The 25,305-nt window shown below is 44.0% G+C and overlaps 3 protein-coding genes across 3 annotated transcripts in view; 1 reads left to right on the forward strand and 2 right to left on the reverse strand.

The window, feature by feature from the left end:
• The window catches only part of LOC119654601, a 338,686-nt gene that overhangs the window by 152,584 nt on the left and 160,797 nt on the right, over positions 1-25,305 (reverse strand). The window lies entirely within an intron of this gene.
• LOC119656276 (zinc finger protein 420-like) lies at positions 1,812-24,120 on the reverse strand. Its single transcript, XM_038062702.1, has 2 exons — positions 22,308-24,120; positions 1,812-3,372 (listed from the first exon to the last, which is right to left on the reverse strand). The coding sequence occupies exons 1-2, from the start codon at positions 24,066-24,068 to the stop codon at positions 1,855-1,857; spliced, it is 3,279 nt and encodes a 1,092-aa protein (XP_037918630.1). The 5' UTR covers positions 24,069-24,120; the 3' UTR covers positions 1,812-1,854.
• Positions 8,869-14,436, forward strand: LOC119654608 (putative GPI-anchor transamidase). The gene is made up of 6 exons (XM_038060078.1): positions 8,869-9,005; positions 9,061-9,351; positions 9,406-9,732; positions 13,886-13,996; positions 14,051-14,211; positions 14,267-14,436. The coding sequence occupies exons 1-6, from the start codon at positions 8,928-8,930 to the stop codon at positions 14,358-14,360; spliced, it is 1,062 nt and encodes a 353-aa protein (XP_037916006.1). The 5' UTR covers positions 8,869-8,927; the 3' UTR covers positions 14,361-14,436.

The raw sequence follows: 25,305 nt of genomic DNA on the forward strand, positions 1-25,305 counted from the left end.
ACGGACCACTACGAAACGTGCGGCACTCCTTCTTCAAATGTACAAATTGAACAACACCTTCAATGCCCTGCCCATTTATGCAGATATGGAAAGTGCGATGATCTGTCAGGCTGAGAACCTTGGTTTTATTCACGTCTGCCGGAAAAAACAGCGTGAAAAATGTCACCGATAACGAGAAGAAATAATATCGGATACAAAATATAACCGTGGCGGACTCTGCTTTGGACCCCAAATTCCTCTGAGATTTTACCTCGATGCATACGTGATATTTTGCGCCTTCATATGTCGCTCTGAAAGTAGCTATTCGTTTTTACGGAACGCCTTCCCTCGTAGAGCACTCCAGATACATTTTCTGCTCACGCTGTTGGGAGTCCTTTCGCAATTGATGAAGAGTAGACAAAGCGAGGATCTAAACTCCACGCACTTACCAGAATTATTTAATTATCGAGTTTGGGGTTCGGGTTGTTCCTATTAAAAAACGATCTGCCGTTTTTATTCATATACCCAGAACAACCTTAAAGTTCAACACTAAAAATCACGAATTTAGGCCCTTGTTATAGCCTCGTCAGAAAGTTGAAAGAAATTTTCAGGCAAATGCAATTTTCTGTCACTCAGTGGATTAGAACATGTCACACGCTCAATATTTCATCAGCATACCATGAAGTCAATCCATCAAAAATGGAGCTAAAGTGTATAGTATAAACAAGACGACAATTTTTATCATTCCATCAGTTATTGCCATAAAAATACCATAGACGAACAGTTTGTCATAATATTGTCATTCTGACTGATTGCAGGCTGCTAAAATACTGATCGTCTAAGGCCAGCTTAAGATCGGCCTATGCCGGAAGATGGCACAAACAAAATCTTTATGCACGGATTAAGCTCTATTCATACTATTCAGCCGATCGCTTGTCTATTATATATATGTACTATGATAGTCTTCATACTATCCAGCAGCAGGCGTTCCGTATCCAGCACACAGCGAGTCAAACGCAGCATCGGTAGAAGCCAAGAAGACTCGTCTCGGGGCTTGAATTTTTATTGTGGAAGCAAATTAAAAGTCTCAGGACTCGATAATACTCAGGCAGAGATGTATAAACTGATGTTTCATCACCAGCCAGACCTACTGCTCCACCCACTTTTCCTTCCTGCTGGATGATAGCGAAGCTGGGACCGATCAGTTAAGGGAAAAATTTCCATATCGACCACCCAGTATCCTCGAAACGATCATCAGGAGTAGACACGCTAAAGCGATACGTGTTGCCGAGGACATTTTTCAAATGCAGTTCGGTTTTAGAGCAGGGAGATCTTCGGTAGATGCTGTCATGGAGGTTCTGGACGCCGTTATCGAACTAAGGCACACAGCATCGACTTCAACGAGTGGTGCTCCTCGTAATGCTTAATGTCAGAAATGCTTTCAATTCCGGAGGATTGAAAGACATGTTAACAACAGTTTAAAATTCGTTCCACGCACCGGGTTATCTCTCATTGCTCTATGAGACGCTACAGGGACAAAGGAAGACGGAGATCACATTAAGAGTAGCATTTATCTGCCAAGACTGGATATGCCCGAGAAGTCGCGCCTGTTCTGCCTGTGCAGATGTTGCGATACTTGTTATCGGACGGATAGCAACTCATGGATTTGGCCCTGTGCTGAAAAAAATTTTCCTTACCCAGCTTCTGAGCAGGCATGGAGGTTTTTAGTCTTGCTTCCACAAGATTGGACAGCCACGATCCATTGTCGTGATTTCTTCCTGTTTGAACAGAGGGGATTCAAGTTCAAATTAAAGACAATTTTGATGTGTTGTCAGCCTTTATTCCTTATAATTCGGGGGTATATGCCCTTTATCCTTATGTATTCAACTCCACTACGCCGTGTGTTTTCCTATGCGTACAAAGTCCTGCGGCTTGCGCAAATTTCTTCCCACAAATGTTACACTCGTAGCTCTTCTCGGGCCCATGTAACTTTTGATGTGCGGTCAAAGTTTTCCTCCGTTGAAATTTCTTCCCGCATTCAGTACACTCAAACGGACGATCCTCAAAATGTCCAACTCTATGTTTTTTAACATCAGCATTTGAAAAGAACGACTTCCCGCATATATCGCACTTGCAGTCACGAATGTTAGCATGACGCTTCCTATGCGAAAACAGCTTTCCACTTACTCTAAATCTCTCGCCACATTCTTCGCATTGATAAGGTTTCTCGTGAGTATGGATACGAATATGGATGTTTCGTTGGACGTTTGTGACGAATTTCATATCACAAAATTCACACGAGAATCGTTTGATGCCCAAGTGTCCGCGGATATGTTGTAGGCGATTGATTTGACTTGCAAATGCTTTTGGACAGTGCGGGCAGGGATATGGACGGGCACCCGTGTGACTATGATCGTGGTAAGTGCGTTCGCTTTTCCGGCGAAAGGTCTTTGGGCACAATGCACATCTGAAGGGTTTCTCCTCGTCGTGAGTTTTCTCGTGATCTACTCGATCTAGCACTTTATCGAACTTCATGTGGCAAAATTTGCAGGAAAGATAGGAGGAATCATCACGAAGTGCTTCTGGAACATTGTTACCATGTCGACTTGCCGCATGATCTGTTAACTTTAGCTTTGTTGTGAAGTATCGACTGCACAAGCTGCAAAAGAATTGATCGACCTCGATTTGCTTTTTTCCAGTATCTGTTAAGACCTTGGTAGCTAAATCCTTTACTGGAAATTGTGTTGAGACCTCCTCTATTGGTGAATTCGTTGATATCGAAGAATCTTTCAAGACCTTTGCAGTTAAATTGTCAGTAATAAGTTTATATTTGTGAGTACACCTATGACGTGAAAATGTTAACTTTCTTTTAAACTGGCGATTACATAACTTACAATATAGGCCCATATCGGCAGGGGTGAGTGTCTCTATTAACTTTGAATCCGCAGGAGTAGGTGCCTTTACTAACTCAGAATCGGCAGAAGTAGGTGTCTCTATTAAGTTATGATCATTGGATTGCCATCCTTCCTCCAGTATTTTGTTAAGATTTTTCTCTCCACTTTCAACTGGATATCCATTTCCTACTTTCAAGTCTGTTCCGGATTCTACAGTCGATGAATCTTCGACATCATAGTCCAAATGTGCGTCCTTTAGATGATCGCCAAATGATTCCATATCTTCGTAACGGCCACCACAAAACTCACAGACGAAAGTGTACTTCCCACTATTTGAAACAAAAATATCGCCACATTTCGCTTCGTAACCATTTGAATCTTCCTCAGTGGCCTTAAATCTCTTATTTTCCTCATCTTCCTCAGAATGAAATTCGCCTCTAATTTCAGAATCCGATAAGTAGTAATATTCGATATCGTATTCACTCATTTTATACAGAAGCTACCAATGAATTAGTGCAAAAAAAAATATATAAAAAATATCAGGACGATGCCGCTCAGATCCAGCTTTGACAATCAACAGTAAACATCAGCTCGCAATTGCTTGACATTTATTCCGGCTTCATGCGTTTTCTGTTCTCTTGAAAGCTTCTCTTCATATTCTCAGGTAATGCAGTCCCGGACGGTTCGTTTACGATAACCAAAGGTCGTAGTCGTTAAGTGAAATTTCTACTCATTTTAGCCGTCTTTTACGACAAGCAGGAAATACTTTGAATGTATCCTCAAGCCCCAACTCAGAGCTTGTGATGTTTTTGGAGTTCAAAAGAAGAAAATGAAACCCCAAATAGGCCCAACAAATGCAAAGAAATGCTGAAAAGAATAACGGAAGTATCCAACGTGAAATCCACAAAGATGCGGACTCGGACGCAATCACAATTAAAGTAAATATAGTAGAAACCCAGAAAGGCAGAAAAAATTTCACCTACAGCCTAATTATAGGACAGCAGCCCCGGACGCATGTAACCGTGGCTCAAGATAAAAGTTAGACAATGGGAAGAATACTAATCCAAGATAATACAAGACGGTTTTATAGATGCTTTGAGTACACAGTACAAAATCAGACTTGCAAAGAATCAGAAAGGAAAGGTAAAGACCTATACCGTCGCTTCTGCGAACTAGAGCACAAGAAGAGAAATTGCTTCCGCGCTTTCAAATGCTGTCCACGCATTGAAATATGGTTCGACCTAAAGGACACTTACGGGGTTACATGTGCAGGATAAGCAAAAAGTTCCCTACGTAAGGCGTGAAAACCCTTCAATTAAGTATACACAGGAGTAAAATAGCTGTTGGAATCTTGACACAACTGATATTAGGAAAAGAAGTCAATGCAGCAATCATCAGCGATTAGTTGAACACAGATAGAAGACGAATCAGGCATTGGAGCTTCTATCCTGCCGTCCTGTCTAGCTTACCTTTGGATAGATGAATGGATGAGATCGCTTTGTATAAGATTATTGTTTCACAAGTTACGTAAAAAGTTTCGTCCTAGAACGCTAGGTTAAGGAGATAATCTACTAGATTCACCCGATGGAGCCTTTCTATAGGGTTGTGGGGCAGTTTATTATTCATTCATTCTCTTCATTATGAAGTCTGTATGTTGCGTGTTCATTGTAACGTCGTTCAACGTCAGCCTAAAGTTTCTGCTAAGGTTCAGCACGAATTGTATAGACCAAGAATTCTCAGACGCGATGTATCTCCAGCATTCTATCTCCGAGCATTCTATCTCAAATCAATGATGAGATTGTGACACTGACTGAAATAATTTCAAGATAATTGTAATGGGAAACGTCTAGTTGTAAATAAAATCCGACCCAATAGGATGAAATGGGCGGGTCACTTAATCCGTATGCATGAGAATGATCAAGTCCGCAATGTCTATAAGGGCATGGTACAATAAGAAAACGTGGCAAATCCTGCCTCAGAGCATAGTTCAGTTTAAGCCTGACACTGGAGCAACACAACACAACGACGACGGGAAAAGATCCAAGATATTGTGCGCGTTAAGAAAGAAAAACGTGCACTCGCTGCTAACTGGGAGCAAAGGAGATGGGAATCGAGTATCTTCACATCATCATTCGAGGTGTGCAGCAGATTAATTCTATGAAGTCGACCATCTCCACGCATTTACTCGCAAACCCAACCCCTGGAAGTACATCTTCCACCGGTGTACAAAGGAGCACAGACAGCCAGCAATCCAGTACATCCAATACCGCCCCAACCAACAGCAATGCAGCTACCAGCACCGCGTCCATCAAGACAGCAGCAAGCAACGTAAGCTAAAGCAAGAGCAAGTTTTTCCCGTCCGAGAAGACAATCAGCCTCATTACCCACGGCCTGGATCGCACCTTCTCACCCCAGGCAATTATTGATGACCTGCACAACCAAGGCGTCCAAAATATCATATCTGTCAACCTCTACCTGACCACCCGAGCCAAAATCGAGAACCGCACGGTCAATCTCCGACTCATTACCTTCGACGCGACCATATCTGAGGAACAATTGAAAAAAATCAGAGCCATCCAGCGAACTATGATCCGTTTCGAGGAAATTCGAAACAAACAAATACTACAGTGTAAGAACTGCCAAAGAATCGGCCACGTCATCTCGAACTGCAAGCTTGACTACCGCCAAGTCCATCCACCAACGGCCTGTTCGAAAACCGCAAAGAAGAAGCCCAGATGCGTTAACTGTGGTTCCTGCAAATAATAGAAATTTCTCGACCTTCACATTGGGCGTCTCCAATCGGAATGCGCAAAGGTGCACACGCCCCCATCAACACTACCTCTTTCGTGTGCCCTTCGATGTCATACGAAGATGCCACGCCTACTTAAGTGCTACAACTCTCATCTTCATACCCGCCACTGCGAGTTCATCGAACAACGTTAACATGCAACAAGATTTTAACATGTTTTCGATGATAGTCAATTCTCTAACTTCCAATAATGGACGTTAGATTTATTGAGTTAAGCATCAACTCGATTGTCAGTGCACGTCGACGCCAATTTGAATTATTCCTTAAGGAACAAAAGCCAGAGGTTGTACTCCTCTGCGAAACCAATCTCAACCACAGATTCAAACCCTCCTTCCCAAACTTTAATTTATTCAGAACAGACCGGTTCCAGCAACTCCAGCCCGGCTCCCTTCTTGCTGGCGGAACCGCAGCACCCATTGCCCATAGATTCTTAACAACACATCAGTATTCTCCTGCGAACTACTTCAAATCAATTGAAATCACCCTTGCCTCAATAAATACCGAGTCTATTACGGTATTCATTACATCTATCTACAGCCTGAAATAAACCCTCGATTCCTTCGACCTCTCCAACCTTATATCCTTGTGGGCCCTTGTCTTAGGCGGAGACCTGAACGCTAAACACACATCATGGCTCGATCAAAATGCCGAGCTCAATGGTCACCAATTCCACAGGTGGCTCACATCTCCATCCTCAGCCCGAAATATATCCCACTTTAGTCCCGTACAACCAACTATTTTCTGTTCAAACTACAACTCCTACCTGGATAAATGCCTGGTCTCTTCTAACATCACCATCGTCCCAACTAAATATCATTGATCTCCCAACCTTTCATCAAATCTCCAGCGCCGCAATCGACGAGGTAGTCGGCCAGCTCATGCAAACTTGATGGGAGGAGCTAATCGCGCAATGCACTCTTGGCTACAGGAACCTCATCACACTCCTTGATGATATCCTCCAAGATATTAACATCACCGATCCTTTCCCAAAACACCCCCCCCCCCTTTCCCCGGAAAAGGACAAAGTCCTTGCAAACCATTTCTTCGAATCCCACCAAATCACCTTCTCTATATAAAACTTCCCAACAGAGTCAGAAGTCGCGGAAACTACCTTCCAACTAGGTTCTTCGAATACTTTCCTACAGACACACCAATTCTCTTACATATTTACCAGCCTTCTATGCAATCCACATCAACCCGAATCCTCCCCACCAATATCATTCACCAAGCTCAGTATGTTTAAAAACATCATACTAAAAGATAAAAAATAAACGATCAACCGGTTTGACCGTATCTCCTCAGTCGTTATTAAAAAAAGGTCTAATTCCATCAGCTTCTTCCTATGCAACCTAATGCGGACCACTGCATGATAAATGCCCCCTTTCCCACAAGGTGGAAATGCGCAAGTAGCGTCCCTATACTAAAAAGAGCACGAAAGCACACTACAATCTAACAGACCAATTTCAATTCTCCCATCCCTAGCGAAAGTCTTTGAACGAACCATCAAAATGTTCATCGACGCAACAAACGCCATACCCGATTTCCAGTTTGCCAATAGCCCGCTCATTCAGTTGAACATGCCCTCCTTACCCTGAAAACGGACATCCTGCTAAGTCTCAACAATAAAACTCCTACCATAGCATGCCTACTTGATCTAAAGAAGGCTTTCGACTCTCTCTGGCAGCAAGAACTAGTCCATAAACTACATCATTTTTTAGTCTTCCATCCTCAACTATGCAACTATGCTCATACAGAGCTTATAAGAAAATCGCTCGGTGAAAATAGTGATAGCCGAAACCACCTCTCCTCCCTATTCTTATACCTCAGGTATCCCGTAAGGATCGCTCTTATTCTCTCTCTTCACAGCTGAAATTCCAAAACCACCCTCTCACCGAAATCTCATCAGAATCCTGCAATACGCGGACGCTCTGATAATCTACACCACGACCAGAAACATTTTCCTAGGGGAATCACGCCTTAATTCCTATCTTGACGAGCTATACCACTATTTCACTAAATGCAAGCTCTCCCAGCATCCCCAAAAATGATAAGTCATTGTACTCCGAGGTCGTCTCCAACTATTCAAATATTCATTGCAGAACATCAAAAATATCTCATTCCAGATAAACAATTCTCCCACCCCAAACACCAATAATGTCACATACCTTGGTGTCATTAGGAACTCCAGACTATCAAATGTTCCCCACATCATGAAAGCCAACTCGGCCTTCTACGCCCTTCATTCCATCCTACTGTACCAAAGCTCAACCGCATGCAAGATCAAACTTATGTTTATCCCCGGCGCAGATGGAGTGACTGTGCCTCAGGAAGAGATGATTCCTTCGGCACGCTGCCCAAATTTATCGCAATGAAGACCACTCGAAATAAATTTCGAACGCCTTTCTCTACAACACTTGCGAAATCCCCCGCATTGACGCTTTCCTTGCCAATCAGGCAATTAAATTCCTTTCCAAATGCAGAGGTCATCTGGACCCCCTAATAAAAAGTGCCATGGACGTAGACTGCGCGTTCAAGACATTCTTCCCATATTCAACAAATTCCCACAAATTATATTCAGTCTTCTAAAACACGGCGATGTATTCAATGAAGAAGGAAAATTCACCTTCTTTGGCGGCTCTTACTCCCCTTCACAATACGTGAACCTCGCAGCTTCAATTAGACGCCCCTCCTCCTTTTGTTCCGCCTGTACCCGCTTTTTGTCGCCTCTTCTCCCTTTACTTTCTCTCTCCTCTTTCCTCCTATAACCCACTTCTTCGGTACAGGTTTTCCTCCGGTATCCAATGTCCAACACAGCGTCAACCAATCATCGTCAACGAAATTTTAAGTCCGTTTTGTAATACCTTAGATTAAGAACTCCCTGTTCAAGTTTTGTTCATCATCATCAACGTCGCAACATCCGGTATCCGGTCTAAGTTTGCCTCAGTAAGGAACTTCAGACACCCCGGGTTTGCGCCGAGGTCCACCAATTCGATATCCCTAAAAATGGTCTGCCGTCCTGACCCACGCCATCGCTCCATCTCGCGCAAGGTCTGCCTCGTCTCCTTTTTCTACCATAGATATTGCCCTTATAGACTTTCCGGGCTGGATCATCCGCTTACCAAACAATTCACAATAATCTTGACATGAGTACCTTCTTGATGAATCTTACTGTATGGCAGTGCCAACTGTCAAGCTGACATTTGATTGAATATTTACAATCGCGGTTGTGCTGATACTCCGTCAATATGGGGCGGCGACTTATATTTTCCGTTTCTTTAATATTTGTGATAAATATCATTCCATGTTTCTGTGAAACACCAAATGTAAGAAGTTCCTGGAAATATTGTTTGCAACCTCAATCTAATTTTCGCCTTCCAGTTGCCGCAAAAATATGTGGATTCAGTCCAAACCTCCACTCATACCAATAATTGGGCCGTTCTCGTCGATGCATCTCGTTTTTGGTTCAATTATCGCCATGTCGCGAACGTTCTGTCGATTTATCGTTCAGTCAAGAGATTAGGAATTCCCGACAGCCAAATCATCCTCATGATAGCCGACGACATGGCGTGTAATCCAAGGAATCCAAACCCTGGATTCGTCTATAATAATGCCAATCAGCACATCAATGTTTACGGAGATGATGTTGAAGTGGATTATCGTGGCTACGAGGTATGAATCAGGCTAAAGTTTGCTCAGAAATCAGTTTAATGGATGTAATTCTAGGTGACTGTGGAGAACTTTGTCCGCTTGTTAACAGGACGCACACAAAATGGTACCGCGAGATCCAAGAAACTTTTGACTGACACGAGCAGTAATGTATTGATTTACCTAACCGGGCATGGTGGCGATGGATTCCTGAAATTCCAAGACTCTGAGGAAATAACGAATCAAGAACTGGCGGACGCTATCGAGCAAATGTGGCAGAAGAAACGCTACAACGAATTGTTCCTCATGGTGGACACATGCCAGGCAGCGTCTCTTTACGAAAAGTTCCATTCTCCGAATATTCTAGCCATTGCAAGCAGTTTGGTTGGAGAGGATTCACTTTCGGTATGTATTTGATGAGTTTAGGGGAATGTCGGTTATTAAAGTACAGTAGCCGCTCGGAAATTAGAATAAGTGGTTCTAATCTCCGAGCATAGAGATTTGCCTTCTGTTTGCAAAGTACTTTCCATTTTTTCCCATATGTGGTCATATTTCTGGCTTTTTCTTTGGGTAGTTTAGGTGAATATGTCAACGCACTGAATGTTGGACTCTCGCAAAGGTAAGCTGTCCGACTGCAAATCAAATCAATCTCGTCATCAGAGAACTAGCCTGGAACCATTTGATGCATTACTTCGGTCTAGGTCTCCCATTCGTTCGGCTTAGTGAGCCTTCAAGTGACGGAAAAGGAGAAAAAGAATCGTTAATTCAAAGAATCCTTTGTCCTTCGATCTTTCTGCCAGACGAGCGCAATCTTCTTCGCGAAAATAAGAACTTGAATCTAATGCATAACACGGCGCCTCAGCTTCTCTCCGACAATGTTCAAATCTGTCACTTAAATTGCCAATAAGCCACGCAAATCATTTGCCTATTGACCTGTTTTCCCAAGAAAGCTGTCAGTTCTTGTTGCTGTTCTTCACCAGCAACTACCGCCCTTGAGTTCCCTCATCACCACAGCCAGCTTTGAGACAGCGCGGTAGGCGGACACTATCTGCAAAGCTCTCGATCTTTGCACCTGTGTAAGGCTATTACGACACACTTCCTTGCCCAGAGCATCAGTCCGAAACTCAAAGCTCATCCCCGAGTCGAATGTCAATTTAAGGTACTTAATCGTTTTGGCAATACAATAAATCTTCAATCTGCACGGGACGCAGTTTCTGGATTCTCTTTTTCGTCAAGGTGTCTGAAACCATGAGTAATCCTTCATCTGTCACTTCAAAATGCTAATTCTGCTTTGCGCTTGTTCAACTGCGCATACGCCGACAAATCTCGCGAAATCATCTGCGCAACCGACTAGGCGCGTCGTGGCTAAGCAGATTATCATGGGATGTCTCACAGAGGTCCGGCCCTAGGATGAGCTCCTGGACTACTCCCGACAAGAACTTCATTCTCCTCTGGTCCTGTAGCGTCAGACAATTCCCCCAAGAAGTGGCCCTGCAGAATTAATTTTTGTGCCTAGCATAGTGGATCAAAAACATTTCTGGCATCAACGTTTTGTTTCTCAGCTCGATGAACAGCATGCACAACCTCCATGGTAGCATCCGTTGCGGATCTCATGTCTCTAAAACCGACCTACTATGCGGCAGCACGTACAGCTTCGGCAATTCTATTCCTTATGAGTTTTTCAAGCATTTTCGGTTGTGTCAAGTTTACGGAGTGGTTAGTATGCGGACGGCAGCTCACAATCTCCAACGACAAATAAAAATGTCCCCCTTAAGGTAACCATTGCATCACTGAGCAGTAGGTCCGGCCGATGGTGAAACACCAGTTTATATACCTTTGCCGGGATTCAGTCGGATCCTAGCGAACATCCTGAGTGGCCAGAGACAACCGAGACGGGAGAACTTTTCCAAAGAGAAACTAAAAAGATGGCGAAATTGAGTGTGAAGTTTCGCCCGCAAACACTGAAGCTCCATCGAAGTGCTCCTTCGAATGTGGGGAAGAGGCCCTTGGAGCGACCTTTGAGATCCCTCACGTATCATTGCATAAAATTTACGTGTCCTTCCAAGTGTGTGGGTCCGCATCGGATGAAAAATAAATAGAAACACGAGGATTCGCATGCACCTAGCGAAATACTAATACGCAAGCTAAACTTGAAAATAAAAAAGGAAGCAAAGGAGCGCGGTTGAGTTGCACAACGTTCGTTTGCGTTTTTGCGACCAGATTATTGAGTAAAGCACGATTAAAACTTTTTAAAAGACTGACGTGTTTGGAGCAAACTATCGCTAGTCATTCAGGCAACCAAGTAACTCCGTAACTGTCAGAGGAAATCCTGCGACGGAACAAAGTGGCGGTTAGAAGCGAGAGCCCTACCGATCGACGCAGGCATTGAGTTTGAGATGTTTCGGAAATTAACGACGCAGTGCACGCCAGATGCAGAGAACTTCATCGACTTCTTCAACAGTTTTCGATTTTACGAGAATGTTTCGATTAGTGAGGAATCTAATTATGATTGCTTGCACTGGGCTACACTTTCAACACTTTTTTTGGAGTCTCTTGATTCGGCGCTACTCCAAACACTGAAGTTCTTATAACATCTGGTGTTCTTGTCGGAGGAATGATACCATTTACGAAGGGTACGAAGGGTCTTTCCCTTTTATAAATTCACTCCTCAAATCCTTTTTATTATGATTACTGACACGTCAAAATTTCCACGCTTCACGACGCCACTAATTTTCCCGTCCAAAGTGAAAATCTCTACAACCTCCTGCTGTTCTGGTGTTCATCGATCAGCCGGTCTCGGTCCCGCTAATTTTCGTTTCTGGTACAAGGCCTTAAACTTAAAAGTCCATTTCGGGCTCGGCATCAACAGCAGCGCACACTGTTGTGTTGAAGTGTGCGGTAGGTCATTCCTCTCAACCACAAACAATCCACAATTATGTGGAAATTTATAAGGGTCAACGAACGGTTGGCCCGGTAGATTCTGGCTTGCGCCATTGGAAAAATATGAAAGAATAAAATTTGAAATTGGACTATGAAATCTTGAGGGAAAGAGGTCAATTGTTGGATTGTTTTAAAAAGAATTAGTAAAATTAATTATTTGAAATTTTAAATATTGTATTTAAATCAAACCTCGGCGCGAAACCGGGATGTCTGGAGTTCCTTATTAAGGCAGGCCTAGACCGGATACCGATTGTTGCGCCGTTGATGATGATTTAAATTAAAGGCTGGATAGGAATCGTGAAATAGATAGGAATAATTGGGACAACTTAAGGAGTAGACACAAATGTGAGGATAAATTGACAAATTGACATTGGAAAATGCGAATGAAAGATCGCTTCTGTCGCTAAGCTGCGGACATTAGAAGGACTACCACTTGCATAGTGAAAAATAGACAATTCTCGGCGCCTTTTACATTTTTGTTATCAACTCGAATCGGATCCGTACGGAATAATATCTTCACAATTATTTTTCAAGACCACATTTTTTCGGGTGATCAATGATTTCCATCCACGTCGTCGACTTCCCCTTCGGAGTCTCCTTTTAGCTGGTCCTTACCCTGTTATTATTGCCTTCTCATGGTCATCTAAACATTCTGCCAAACCGCGGAGCTTCTGACATTAACTCCACAGGTCGATGATTTCCGTCGTCCACCAAGGTTTATGAATCACCACAGTCGCATAACTGAATTTACGATAGTTCCAATTATAGCGCGAAGTGTCGTCCAGCGCGACCTTGGTGACTTTCTACGCACTGGTGCACGCCGAAAGATAGAGTCAACCATTTGGAACGCGATGCATTGATGGTCGCTCGTTGGAAAGCCTTCCAGAATTCGCCACCCATCCAACGACGACAGCATTGTTTCCGACGGAGCCTGGGCGTTGGCGTGTATATTTAAAATTACGAACTCTGTTCTCGACGTCATTATCTGGCATTAACCTGGCATTGAAGTCACCCCCACCAAGGTACATTATCTTGGCCAAAGACAGCGTACTCTAAAACATCAAGTCTGCATTGAAAATTCAACTTCGTCTTTTTTGGTGTTAGATAGACACTGAAAAACGTTATTCCTGAACAGCAAATTCAGACAAAGGCAGTCTTGGGCCCGAAGTTGAGCGCCGTCCCGAACCGAGATGACAAGGATACCTGATAAGTTGGGATGCCATGCGACTACGTTCTTGTATCGGCACTGTTCGCTGGTTAGTTTTGCGTCTGGAGGGAACTATGTAGATACTTTTAAATCACTGTACCAGAGCAATGTTATGAACATGGCCGAGAAAAGTGACTTTTAAGAGGAAGATATTATTCTATTTCAAGTAGGCCATAATGTCAAAAATCTTGATTCTTGTAAGAGAGTTAGATTCATCGACCAGTTGCAATTCCGCGGACGAAGAATTGAACATATGAACTTCCCATGCAGAGGCAATTCATTTTGCTGAGGGTTGGCTTAGCTGGGCTAGGTAGAACTACTTATTAGTGTGTCCAAAATTATTGTCCTATCAAATGTTAAAGTCATAAGCTTCCCCCTAATTTTCGGGTTGTTACTGTATTTATTTCACAGCATCACGTCGACCCGTCCATTGGTGTCTACATGATCGATCGCTACACCTACTACGCTTTAGAGTTCCTTGAAAAGGTTCAACCAAACAGCAACAGAACAATCGGAGAATTTGTAAGTAGAATTATTAACAAAATTTGAATGAAAACCAATCGATCATCATTGCAGCTTCAAGTTTGCCCGAAGCGAGTCTGTATCTCCACAGTAGGCGTTCGCAAGGACTTGTACAGGCGAGATCCAAACAAGGTACCGATAACCGATTTCTTCGGTTCTATTCGTCCAACCCACACAGTGACTGAAAGGATCAATATCACTCTGGCAAATGAAGAGTAAGTTAGGCTTTAAATGCAAATCGTGGCAAATATTATAAAAGGCTCTTTCCAGGGACGTTATTGAAGATTTCCACCATGATCACCCTCCGGCGCCCGATATTGAATACAAGTTTGCGCCACAATTCCCTTCGGAAATATTTGCTTAGATAGTTCTTTTGTTAGTTTTGTAAATTACTTTGTTTAAATAAAAAAATAAATACCAAATATAGTTCGTACTATAAACTGCAAAGCTGTGATTTCTTTCTGTTTGGGCGCAAGGGATGGGAATTCGAATTAGAGTCAAGTCAATGGTGAAGCGGGTGGCGTCTGCGTACCGCACTGTCTCTGAACTGGCCGTGATGGTGATCGCGGGAGTGATCCTCATTGCCCTTCTTGCTAAGGAACTTCAGGCCATATACAAGCGCAAGGGAGGTGGTTGCTCGCGAAGAACGACAACGCATTCTAGACGAGTGGCAGCTCTCGTGGCAAAATGAAACTAGAGCCAGATGGGCAACTTAAGTGCGTGGCCGAATCGGAAGCAATGGTGAGCCTGACTATTTCGTTACCCAATTTTTAAGTGGACATGGAAGTTTTCAGTCTTACCTGCACAAGATTGGAAAGGCGCGTTCTCCGGATTGTGTGTTTTGCACTGGAGTTGTGAACGACGCCCACCACACTTTTTTTTCTTGTGGAAGGTGGGATGGGGTTCGTCAGCAGCTCTATTTAAACACAGGGGATCTCTCTCCAGACAACGTTGTCGAAGAGATGCTGAGGACTGCTGACAGGTGGAACCGTGTTGCCCATTCCGTTCGGGCCCTTCTCGTTGCTAAGAAGATAGAACTCGACCGGTGGAGGAGCCGGATGGCTCTCTCCCCTCCCGTTGATGAAAGGAATTCCCTGATTTGAAGGCTACGTCTCAAATCTAAAATTTACCGCAATATCGTCCGTCCAGTCATTCTCTATGGTTCTGAGTGTTGGCCGACTATAAAAGACAATGAACGGCGTCTTGCGGTAATGGAGACGAAAATGCTACGTTGGACTAGTGGCGTCACACGTTTAGATCACATCCGAAAAGAGGATATCCGCGATCGTTATGGGGTTGCACCGATCGTGGAAAAGTTGCGAGAGAGGCGTCTTCGATGGTATGGTCACGCAATTCGTGCAAACGAGAATTCACTTGCCAATATTGGTCTGAACATCGAAGCCGATGGTAAACGACCAAAAGGCAGTCCTAAGCAACGGTGGCTTGATACGCTGGATGGGGATTTGAAAGCCTCGAGATTGCACCCAGATCAGGCATTCGATAGAGCCAAATGGCGAAGCCGATCACGACGAGCCGACCCCGCTTGTGAACGGGACAAAGGCTGAAGAAAAAGAAGAAGGCTACGCAAGGCGGAAGAGTTCGGGGACTAGGCTGAAGTAATGTGATAAACGGTTCCAGGCTAGCTCTCTGACGATAGGGAGGTGTTTAGTTGGTAGTCCGACGGCGTACCGAATCGGGAGTCAAACACTGTGTGCGTAAATGCATTCACCTACCCTAGTCCAAAAAAAAAAAATACAACAATCCATACTATAAATATCTCCTGCGACCGATAGAATTCTGTACAACTATGTGAACTGGTTAAATGACAGCAACAGATTTCACCTCCTCAACTCATTTAATAAAATTTGGAAAAAACTCCAACCACCTCTGGAATGTAGAACATAAAAATTGCACCGGTCCTCAAGAAAGACAAAGATCCCTCGGACATAGCAGAAATTTTAAGTGCCATGGTGAAGGCGAGACTCACATTGTTTATAGAAACTGAGGGTACTCTCTCGGAACACTGCTATGCCTACAGAAAAGATACATCGACCACATCGTGCATAAATGAGTTTCTGCTTCAGGAGTCTATTGCTAAGAGTCAAGGGAAAATAGTGAAGGCTGCTACATTGGACATCAGCAAGGCCCATCAGAAAGTTGACCTCAGAACTTCTTGAGCGAGAAACGCGTCGGGTTTGTCATGAAAAAACAGTCCTTAAATCATTGCTAGCTGCTTTCAGGAGTGAAGCCGTGAAGTCAGATAGTGGTCAAACGCTTCTCAGGCACCTTATGAAGTTAAGAATTAGGTCTTGTATAGGTCCGCGTCGCGCAAAAACGTAATCCTGGAACAGAGGAATCATCAACAATAAGTGTTCCCGAAAAAGCATAGCCCAGGTTCTCTGCGAGCGTACCGGATATATTAAGGGGAATGTAATTCTAGTGAGCATGGGTAAGCCTCTTGTATTTCTCGTATAATTGTAGTGCAGTGGCATTGTCTAACTTCTTTGTTGAAAGAGTTATGACTTCTATAAAAAAGGTACCCCATCATTCGTTGCAAGATGCTAAATAGATCTCTGTGATTGATTGTGTACACAATCATATTGTCTGCTGTACTTGTTGTTACCACAGCTATTGGTTCTTTTCGTTTCCTTTCCAATTCATTCGGACCATCGATACTCCCTTCCATGTAAAAATGACGGTCCAAAAAACCACAACATGGTAATTTTGAGGAATTTAAACCTCTTGATATGAAATCAGCGGGATTCATTTCAGACCTTACATTCCGCCATTGTTTCAGAATTGTGCCTATTCTATTATCTACAAACATTTAGAATGGAATATGGTTGCCAATCACACTAGGAGAAATATAGTCATCACACCCATGCGCCATCGCTCGCGCTTACCTGAAATATGCTTCAGTTCCCTCCACGACTTCCCGAGACGCTCATGCTCCTCCTCTATTGTTCTGTGACAAAAGCGCTTAGGGCGACCCACTTGTCGTTTTGTATGATTCGAGCATCGGACGGAAATTTCAACTTGTTGTTTTTGTGCCGCGTTGATTGTTAAATATAATGGAGGCCTCGTGCCATATGTTACTGTGTTGAACTGGTTATAACTCAAGTCTCCATACGATCAGCTGGAACCTTCTGTGGTTTTCGAGAACCAAGTATCTGACGGTACAGTCTCTGTCTGGCTTCAGGACGCAATTATGCGGGATTGGTTATATCAATTTTTGTCAACAAGGCGCCGAAACTGGCAATAAGAATGGCACCAAGCCTGTTTGCACGGGTATTTACAGACTGCCTAAAAGAAGGGTGCTTCTCCGCAGAGTGGAAAATACAAAAGCTTGTATTGATCCCGTAGACAGGTAAGCCGATAGGTGAACCAACACCCTATAAGCCTATCTGTCTTCTGAATACAATAGGCAAGGTCCTCGAGCGGGTAATCTATAACCGGATATATCCATTAATTGATAGTGGCGGTTATTTATTGAATAGGCAGTTTGGCTTCCGGAAGGCTCGGTCAGCGGTTGATGCTACCAAACTGACTTTTGAGCTAGCCAGAACAGTCTACGATGAAGGGAAATACTGCGCACTAGTAACTTTTGACATCAAGAACGCGTTCAGTTCTACCAGATGGAACCATATAATCGGAGCGCTCATTGCGGCACAAACACCAAAATACATATTAAATATAATCTTCGAAGCAGCAGACAGCGGAAGCTACTTTATGATACGGACGAATGGTCGAAGATGATGTAATAACGGCAGGAGTTCCGCCGGGGTCTGTTCTGGGCCCTCTGCTATGGAACTTAATGTATAATGGCGTTTTACGGCTTCCAGTAGCTAGTAGATGTCATAACATCTTTTTTTTTTATGGATGGAGGTGGAAATCTTAGAAAGACGCTGCTGCGCCAGGTTGCCGCAGTGTGTGGGATTCACACCCACTAAAACCACCCCCACTCTTCCGCCCCTCCCCGCGGGACCACCGTGAAGTATTACTTCGCGGGTGAGGCTCTGGTTCGCTATACCAGCTCGTCCATGTCACGTCTCCGTCGTGCCGCCTTCCGAGCTCGATCCAACTCCAGGAGTTTTGTCTGCACCACGGCTACTGCCTAATTTACCGCCATCCAGTTTTCCTCCGACTTCAACATCTCTTCCACCAGGTTGGAGGGCTCGCTGTCCGCCCCTAAGATGCTGTTCAACCTCCTTTTCTGCTGCAGAAATCTGGGACAATGGAACATAACGTGGGGGGGGGGTCCTCGAGTGTAGCACCGCATTCAGGACAGTTGGGAGACTCGTCCAACTCGAAGCAATGCAAGTACTTCCTATAGCCACCGTGTCCCGTAAGGAACTGTGTCAGGTGGTAATTCAATTCTCCGTGCTTTCGGTTGACCCATTTCTCGATACACGGGATCAATGTATAGATCCACCTGCCCTTGTCGGAGTTATCTCATTGTTGTTGCCACTTGCCACACAACTCTCTCCTGATGGCTTTTCGGAAATCCGCATTCACCTCGGCTGGATTTGCCTTCCGTTTTTCGTAGAGCCAGTGTGCCTCGCTCGCTAGAAGATCTATAGGGATTATTCCTGCGATAACACACACTGCCTCCGTCGACGCCGTCCTAAATGCGCTGCACACCCTTAGCGCAATTGGCCGGTATGCCGAACTTATCCTCCTCCGGTTGACAGCGTGGTTCAACGCTCCCGCCCAGACAGGGGCCACGTATAACAGGATCGACCTCACCACTCCCGCGATGAGTAGCCTGCGACTATACTTCGGCCCTCCCACGTTAGGCATCATCCTTGCAAGGGATGAGCTGGCATTTGCTGCCTTCTCTCGCGCATAATCCAAGTGTCCCTTGAAACTCAGCTTGGCATCGATCATCACCCCCAGGTATTTGACAACCGATTTTGAGACGACCTCACGATTACCAACCTGGATGGTAACCGTGTTGTTCTTCCTACGGTTGGTAATGAGGACCGCCTCCGTCTTTTCGTCCGAGAGGTCCAGCTTGGCCATTTGCAACCATGACTTGATGGTATGAATGGCTTCATTTGCATAAAGCTCCACGTCCTCGGGATGCAACTACCGCCAAGTCGTCCGCAAAACCAATCAGCGTTGTCTCCTCCGGCACGCCAAGGCCAAGCACTCCGTCGTACATTATGTTCCACAGCAGCGATCCCAATACAGAACCTTAAGGCACACCTGCTGTCACAATGTACTCCTTCGGCCCGTCGTCCGTCTCGTACCAGAGAAGTCTGTCCGAAAATTAACTCTCGATGAGCCGAGCCAAGTAGCTAGGAGCAGTTTGGCCAAAGCGCCCTTAATCCAGCCCCAGTTGGCTGAGTTAAAAGCATTTTTGACGTCCAGCGTCACCAGAGCACAGCATTTGCCCATGGGCATTGCATTTCGAGCCAATTCCACGACCTTTGCTACTGCATCGACCGTAGAACGGGCTCGCCGAAACCCATATTGCCGCTCTGAAAGAGGTCATAACATCTAATCACTCCGACGAAGTACAGATATATGCGAACTATGCGAACGAGACTATACGAACGATCAAGTGTTGGCTTAAAGACCAAGGGCTGGAGCTCGCCGAAAACAAGACAGAGTTGTTGCTCTTTACAAAGGGGCAGAAACGAAAAACTTTTGAAATTTGCATCGGGGCGCAGGTTGTTACCCTCAGCCATCGCTGAGATACCTGGGAGTAATATTCGACTCTAAGCTGAGCTTTAAATCCCACTTAAAGCTTACTGGGTAGAGAGTGGCGACTATCTTCTCAGCATTGGCAAGGATGCTTCCAAATGTAGACGGCCCGAAGTACAGTCGACGATTACTTTTATCGCGAGTCGTCAGCTCTGTACTTTTATACGCGGCACCAGTGTGGTCACTGGCGATAAAAATCGGATAAAATCGCAGACAGTTCCAAGCTGCATATCGAATCCTCCCCTCCCTCCCCGAAAATATTGCGCCTACCGAACAACATCCGCGGAGAGAGTGTGGAGAAAATAGGCGGGATTTATTATTTTCAAGAAGACAATACGAAATCATAAGAAGCTATAACCCGAACATGTATCCTTGCTACACTCAAATGCAGCAAGCTAAACAGGATTATTGCCTTACCAAGGGAGCCCTTTCATATTTCAGGAACTATAGCCGAACTTAAGCCTAAGAGTTTAATGGAACACGCAACGGCCAGACTGCTGCCAGATCTTAAAGGAATAATGGAAACACTTCAAGTAGAAGAAAAGAGTTCCTTCATGCTCATGTGCAAGTGAGGATTGAATGGCGCACAACAAGCGCAATACAAGCCAAAATTCCAGTGTAATTCTTATTCAGATGCCACCTTGTTTCAAAGTTCCTTTGTGTCCCTCCGTTTGATTTGTTCCAACAATAATATAATTTTCTGGGAGTTGGTTGATGGAAAACTATACAATGCTGCCACTAGTGAGATGCTATATGTGTGGTCTGACTCCAAAAGATTTTAATTGATTTGACTAAAATAGGAACATTTAACACGGAGGCTCCAGATTTTCGTCTGTCAATCTTACTTACTGGTGAGTCCTGCTGGAAGCATCACGAAACGCCCTATCATACCATGACAGAAGTCGAATGGTGATGACGTTGCGGAGCATTTTCCTTGGCTTCATAATAATTGTGATCATTTTGTCGGTTGAATTTTTCCTCGATGGTAAAAATGTTTTCACCCAAAAATAGAATTTTGCGATATTTTTTACTGGGAAATCTTTGCAGAAGAGCAGCATACCAAGTTTGCCGTATTTCCTTCTGCTTTAGCGTTAACATATGGCTAAACACCGCCGGTACGCACCGAGACCGAAATCTTCTCGTAAAATACGACTCATACTTCAAGTTGAAACGACCATTTCGGCGGGCATTCGTTTCTGCTTGCAGAAAGGATTGCGATGAACACGCTCATGCACAGCACGCACGATATTCGGGCGACGTACGGAGCGCGGGCATATCAGCTGTTTCGCGGTATCGAGCTAATGTCCTAAAAACGAATCGTTCGTTCATCGGTAGCTTTTTCAACAAATTATGAATCCTTTTTGGCGTATTCCCACATTGGTGCAAGGCAATAATCGCGATTCTTTTTTCATAGTTACCGAACTTCATTGTATTGTCGTCCATGCGCTACTGACCTTCGGAACTTGGAAGTCTGACGGAAGTGGGTTCTCCATGCACAGTGTTACCAGTTTCGGCGGCCTAACATTTCTGGCTAAACCCATCGACTAACAGAACTTATGACTATACTATGTAGATGTTCCGTGGCAACACTGCTAGAAGATCTTGAAATACAAATAAAGTTTTGGCTTAAAATCACTTCTGGCAACTTAATTAAAGCTAATTTTCATTAAAAACAGTTGCGGCCGTCTAGATTGATCAAATACTCCTATGTGCGGGGGCCACTCGTTGCGTAGGTACCAGAATCCGCTCAAGACTAGAGCTTCCCCGTCCATCCCGCACGCGTTAGTTTTCTTTGCGGTTTTGTCCCCCGTTTAGCTTACTTGGTGAAGAATATTTCGATGGTATCAATCCGCCTCGAGACTTCATGTCTCTGTTTGAGTAGTTTATCTTGGGTTGATTTAGTTTTTTTTACTATTGAGTCAAGGCACGTGCAAAAATCTGTGTTCTGACAGGGAGGTAGTATTTAAGAACCAAGAACCTAGGTCCTCATCTCCCCAACTGCTAGCATTCGGATTGGTTCCCGCACGTGCCGGTCGGCTTCACATATTAACTCGCCCAATCGGTGTTCACGACAGGGGAGTTTGGTTGGTTGACCATGTTGATGCCAAGGTGATGCAACGCCGTACTCTCATCGTAACAGATGAGAGAGAGTTGTAGGAAGTGGTTGTACGCAAACAATGGATGAATCCTGTTTCCACAACACAATGTAGTAAAGGAAGACTTCAACCAACTGTGCTGATACGTAGATTACTACGCGCTAACAGACATTCTCGGGTTGTATCGTATAATTTCTGTTGCTGATGAAGACTAGGCTGAACGAGTATCTTTTGCACTAACCTTGATGTGAGAATGCTCTCGAAGAATCCATGAGGCTAGTTAGTTGTCTAAAATTAACGAAAGACGACAAATCAGCTACTCTTCCTCCTCCTGTTCAATTTGTCTTGAAGTACCACATTTATATGCATCTACCAAGAGGAATTCGACTTTGAGGTTTATATCTGTTTGGGCGTAGGGGATGGGAATTCGAATTAAAGATAGTTTTAATTTGGTCTCGGCGTTTATTACTAAAAACTTTAAGGATAGATACTTTACATCCTTATGTATTTAGGTATGTCACGCCATGTGTTTTCCTATGCGAATACAGTCCAGCACACTGTGCAAACTTCTTCCCACAAATATTACATTCGTATTTCTTCTCGGGCATATGGAGCTTCTGGTGTGCAGTCAGGTTTTTCTTCCGTTGGAACTTCTTCCCGCATTCAGTACACTCGAACGGACGATCCTCGAAATGTGAAATTCTATGTGACTTAACATCCTCCTTTGCAAAGAACGACTTCTCGCATATATCACACTTGAAATCACGAATGTTTGAATGCCTCTTCTTATGCATGAGCAACTGTCCACTGACTCGAAATCTTTCCCCGCACTCTTCGCATTGATATGGTTTTTCGAGGGTATGGATACGAATATGAATGTTTCGTTGCACATTGGTGACGAATTTCTTATCGCAATATTCACACGTGAATCGTTTGATGCCAAAATGTCTGCGGATATGTTGTAAGCGATTGATTTGAGTTGTAAATGCTTTTGGGCAATGCGGGCAAGGATATGGATGGGCGCCTGTGTGACTATGATTGTGCAATTCGCGCTGGGAGTTCAATCGAAAAGTTTTCGGGCACAATGCACATCTGAAGGGCTTATCCTCGTCATGAGTTTCCTCGTGTCTTACTCGTTCCAGAACTTTGTCGAACTTCATGTGGCAGAATTTACAGGTACGGTGGGAGGGGTCATCACGCAGTGCTTCTGGAATCTTGTCACCATGGCGACTTACCGAATGATCTTTGAACCCTTGCCTTGTTTTGAAGTAACGATTGCAAAAACTACAAAAGAATTGACCGACTTCGGTTTGCGTTCTTGGAGAATCTGTCGAGACTTCTGCAGCTAAGTCCTCTATTGGAGAATCTCTCGATGTTGAGACTTCCGCAGTTAAATCCTGTTTTGGAGAATCTGACCACGCCAATGCCTTTTTAGCCAAATATTGAGCAATGAGTTTACATTTGTGTATGTTTTTATGACGTGAAAAAGCTAATTTTGTTTTGAACTGGCGATTGCATGGCTTGCAACATAGATCTGAACCGGCAGGAGTAGGTGTTTCTAGTAAGGTTGAAACCGCAGGAGTAGATGTCTCCTTTAATGTCGAATCCCCAGGAGTAGGTGCCTTTTTTAGGTCATGACCATAAGGTTGCAATTCTTCCCCCTTTACTTTGTTAGAATTTGACTGAAAATCTGATGATACCAATGCCTGTGCCGATAAATATTGAGCAATGAGTTTACATTTGTGTATATTCTTATGTCGTGAAAATGCTAACTTTGTTTTGAGCTGGCGATCACATAACGTGCAATATAGATCCGAATCTACTAACGTTGAATCCGCAGAAGTAGGTGATCCTATGAACTCAAAATCGGCAGGAGTAGGTGTCTCTATTAAGTCATGATCATTAGATTGCCATTCTTCCTCCACTACTTCCTTAGAATTGGTCTCTTCCCCTTCATCTGGGTATCCATTTCCTACTTTCAATTCTGTTCCGGGTTCTGCTTCTGCTTCTTCAGTATCATAGTCCAAATGTGTGTCCTTCAGATGATCGCCAAATGACCCCATATCTTCGTAACGGCCGCTACAAAACTCACAGACAAAAGTATACTTTCCACTGTTTGAAACGAAAATATCACCACATTTCGCTTCATAAAACCTCGAATCTTCCTCATTGTCCTCAAATCCTTTATTTTCAGCATCTTCAAAATCAAATTCGCCTTTAATCTCAGAGTCCGATAAATAGTAATATTCGATATCAAATTCACTCATTTTATATAGAAATCACTAATGAATAGGTGCACGAAAATGAAAGATTCGCCGTTGACCCCTCCTCCTTTGCCAAACAACAACTGACAATTGCTTGACATCCACTGCCTCGTTTTTGCATTTTCTGTTCTCTTGAAAACTTCTCTTTTCACGCTTGGATAATGCAGTTTAGTCCATCTCATGAAAATTGGAAACCAGTTATAGCGTCTTTTTACCACTGGGTGAGGATGGAGCTTATTCTTAGAAAAAAAATTGAGCAGCTCATCACTTTTCTATCATTATTTGCTTTAATGGACCATAGTATTCGATCTGGGGAAAAAATATAGTGAAACGCCACCTGGGGTATAGCGCGTCAATCACACCCACTCGCCATCGTTCGCGGTTACTTACATGCCCTTCAGCTCCCCTACGACTTTTCGAGATGTTCGTTCTCCTCCTCTATTGTTCTAAACCAAGTGCCCTCGAGACGACCCACTCGTCAGCTATCTTGGGAAAGTAGATTCCACCGCATGCAATTGCCGCCGGACGTAGTGTTTGACCTGTCCACTATCGTCTTCCGAGCCTTTCCGCCGACCAAATTCTTCGATTGAGATAGTCTCAAGCCAGTGTACTCCGATGATACCATACTCGATGCTCTGCCCATTAATGCAGATAGGGTCAGTGTGATAACCCGTCAGACTGAGAACCTTGATTTTGTTAGTGTTTATCTTTAGTCCAAATCAACGTGCCTCTCTTTCCAAATCCAGAGCCATTTGACCAAGGTCCATGACACAATGAGAGAGCAAACAGATGTAATCAACATAGTCGAGGTGTTCATCGTCCATTGAATTCCTTCACATCCTCCGGACAAGGCAGCATGAAGAACGTCACTGATAATACGGAGAAATAATATCGGTGACCCTCCTACGTAGAGCACGCTGGATACAGTCCCTGTTCACGCTATCGAAAGCTTTCTCGAAATCAGTGAAGAGCAGATGCAGTGAAGATCTAAACTTAGCGCACAACCCTTTGGACCTGAAAATCCTCCGAGATTTTACCTCGGTGCCGCAATTTGCTCTATCATATATCACCCTGATAATAGCCATTAGTTTGTCCGGAATGCCCCTCCTGAATAAAGCACTCCAGCTACGCTCCCTGCTCACGCTATAGAAAGTTGAAAACAGTGAACGTTTAAACTCCGTGCCCTGTTTCAAAATAATCCGTAGGATGTTGATGTGGTCAATGCAGGAGAATCCGGGGT

Source organism: Hermetia illucens, chromosome 4 (assembly GCF_905115235.1).
Source record: "Hermetia illucens chromosome 4, iHerIll2.2.curated.20191125, whole genome shotgun sequence".
In the NCBI taxonomy this organism is placed as follows: domain Eukaryota; kingdom Metazoa; phylum Arthropoda; class Insecta; order Diptera; family Stratiomyidae; genus Hermetia; species Hermetia illucens.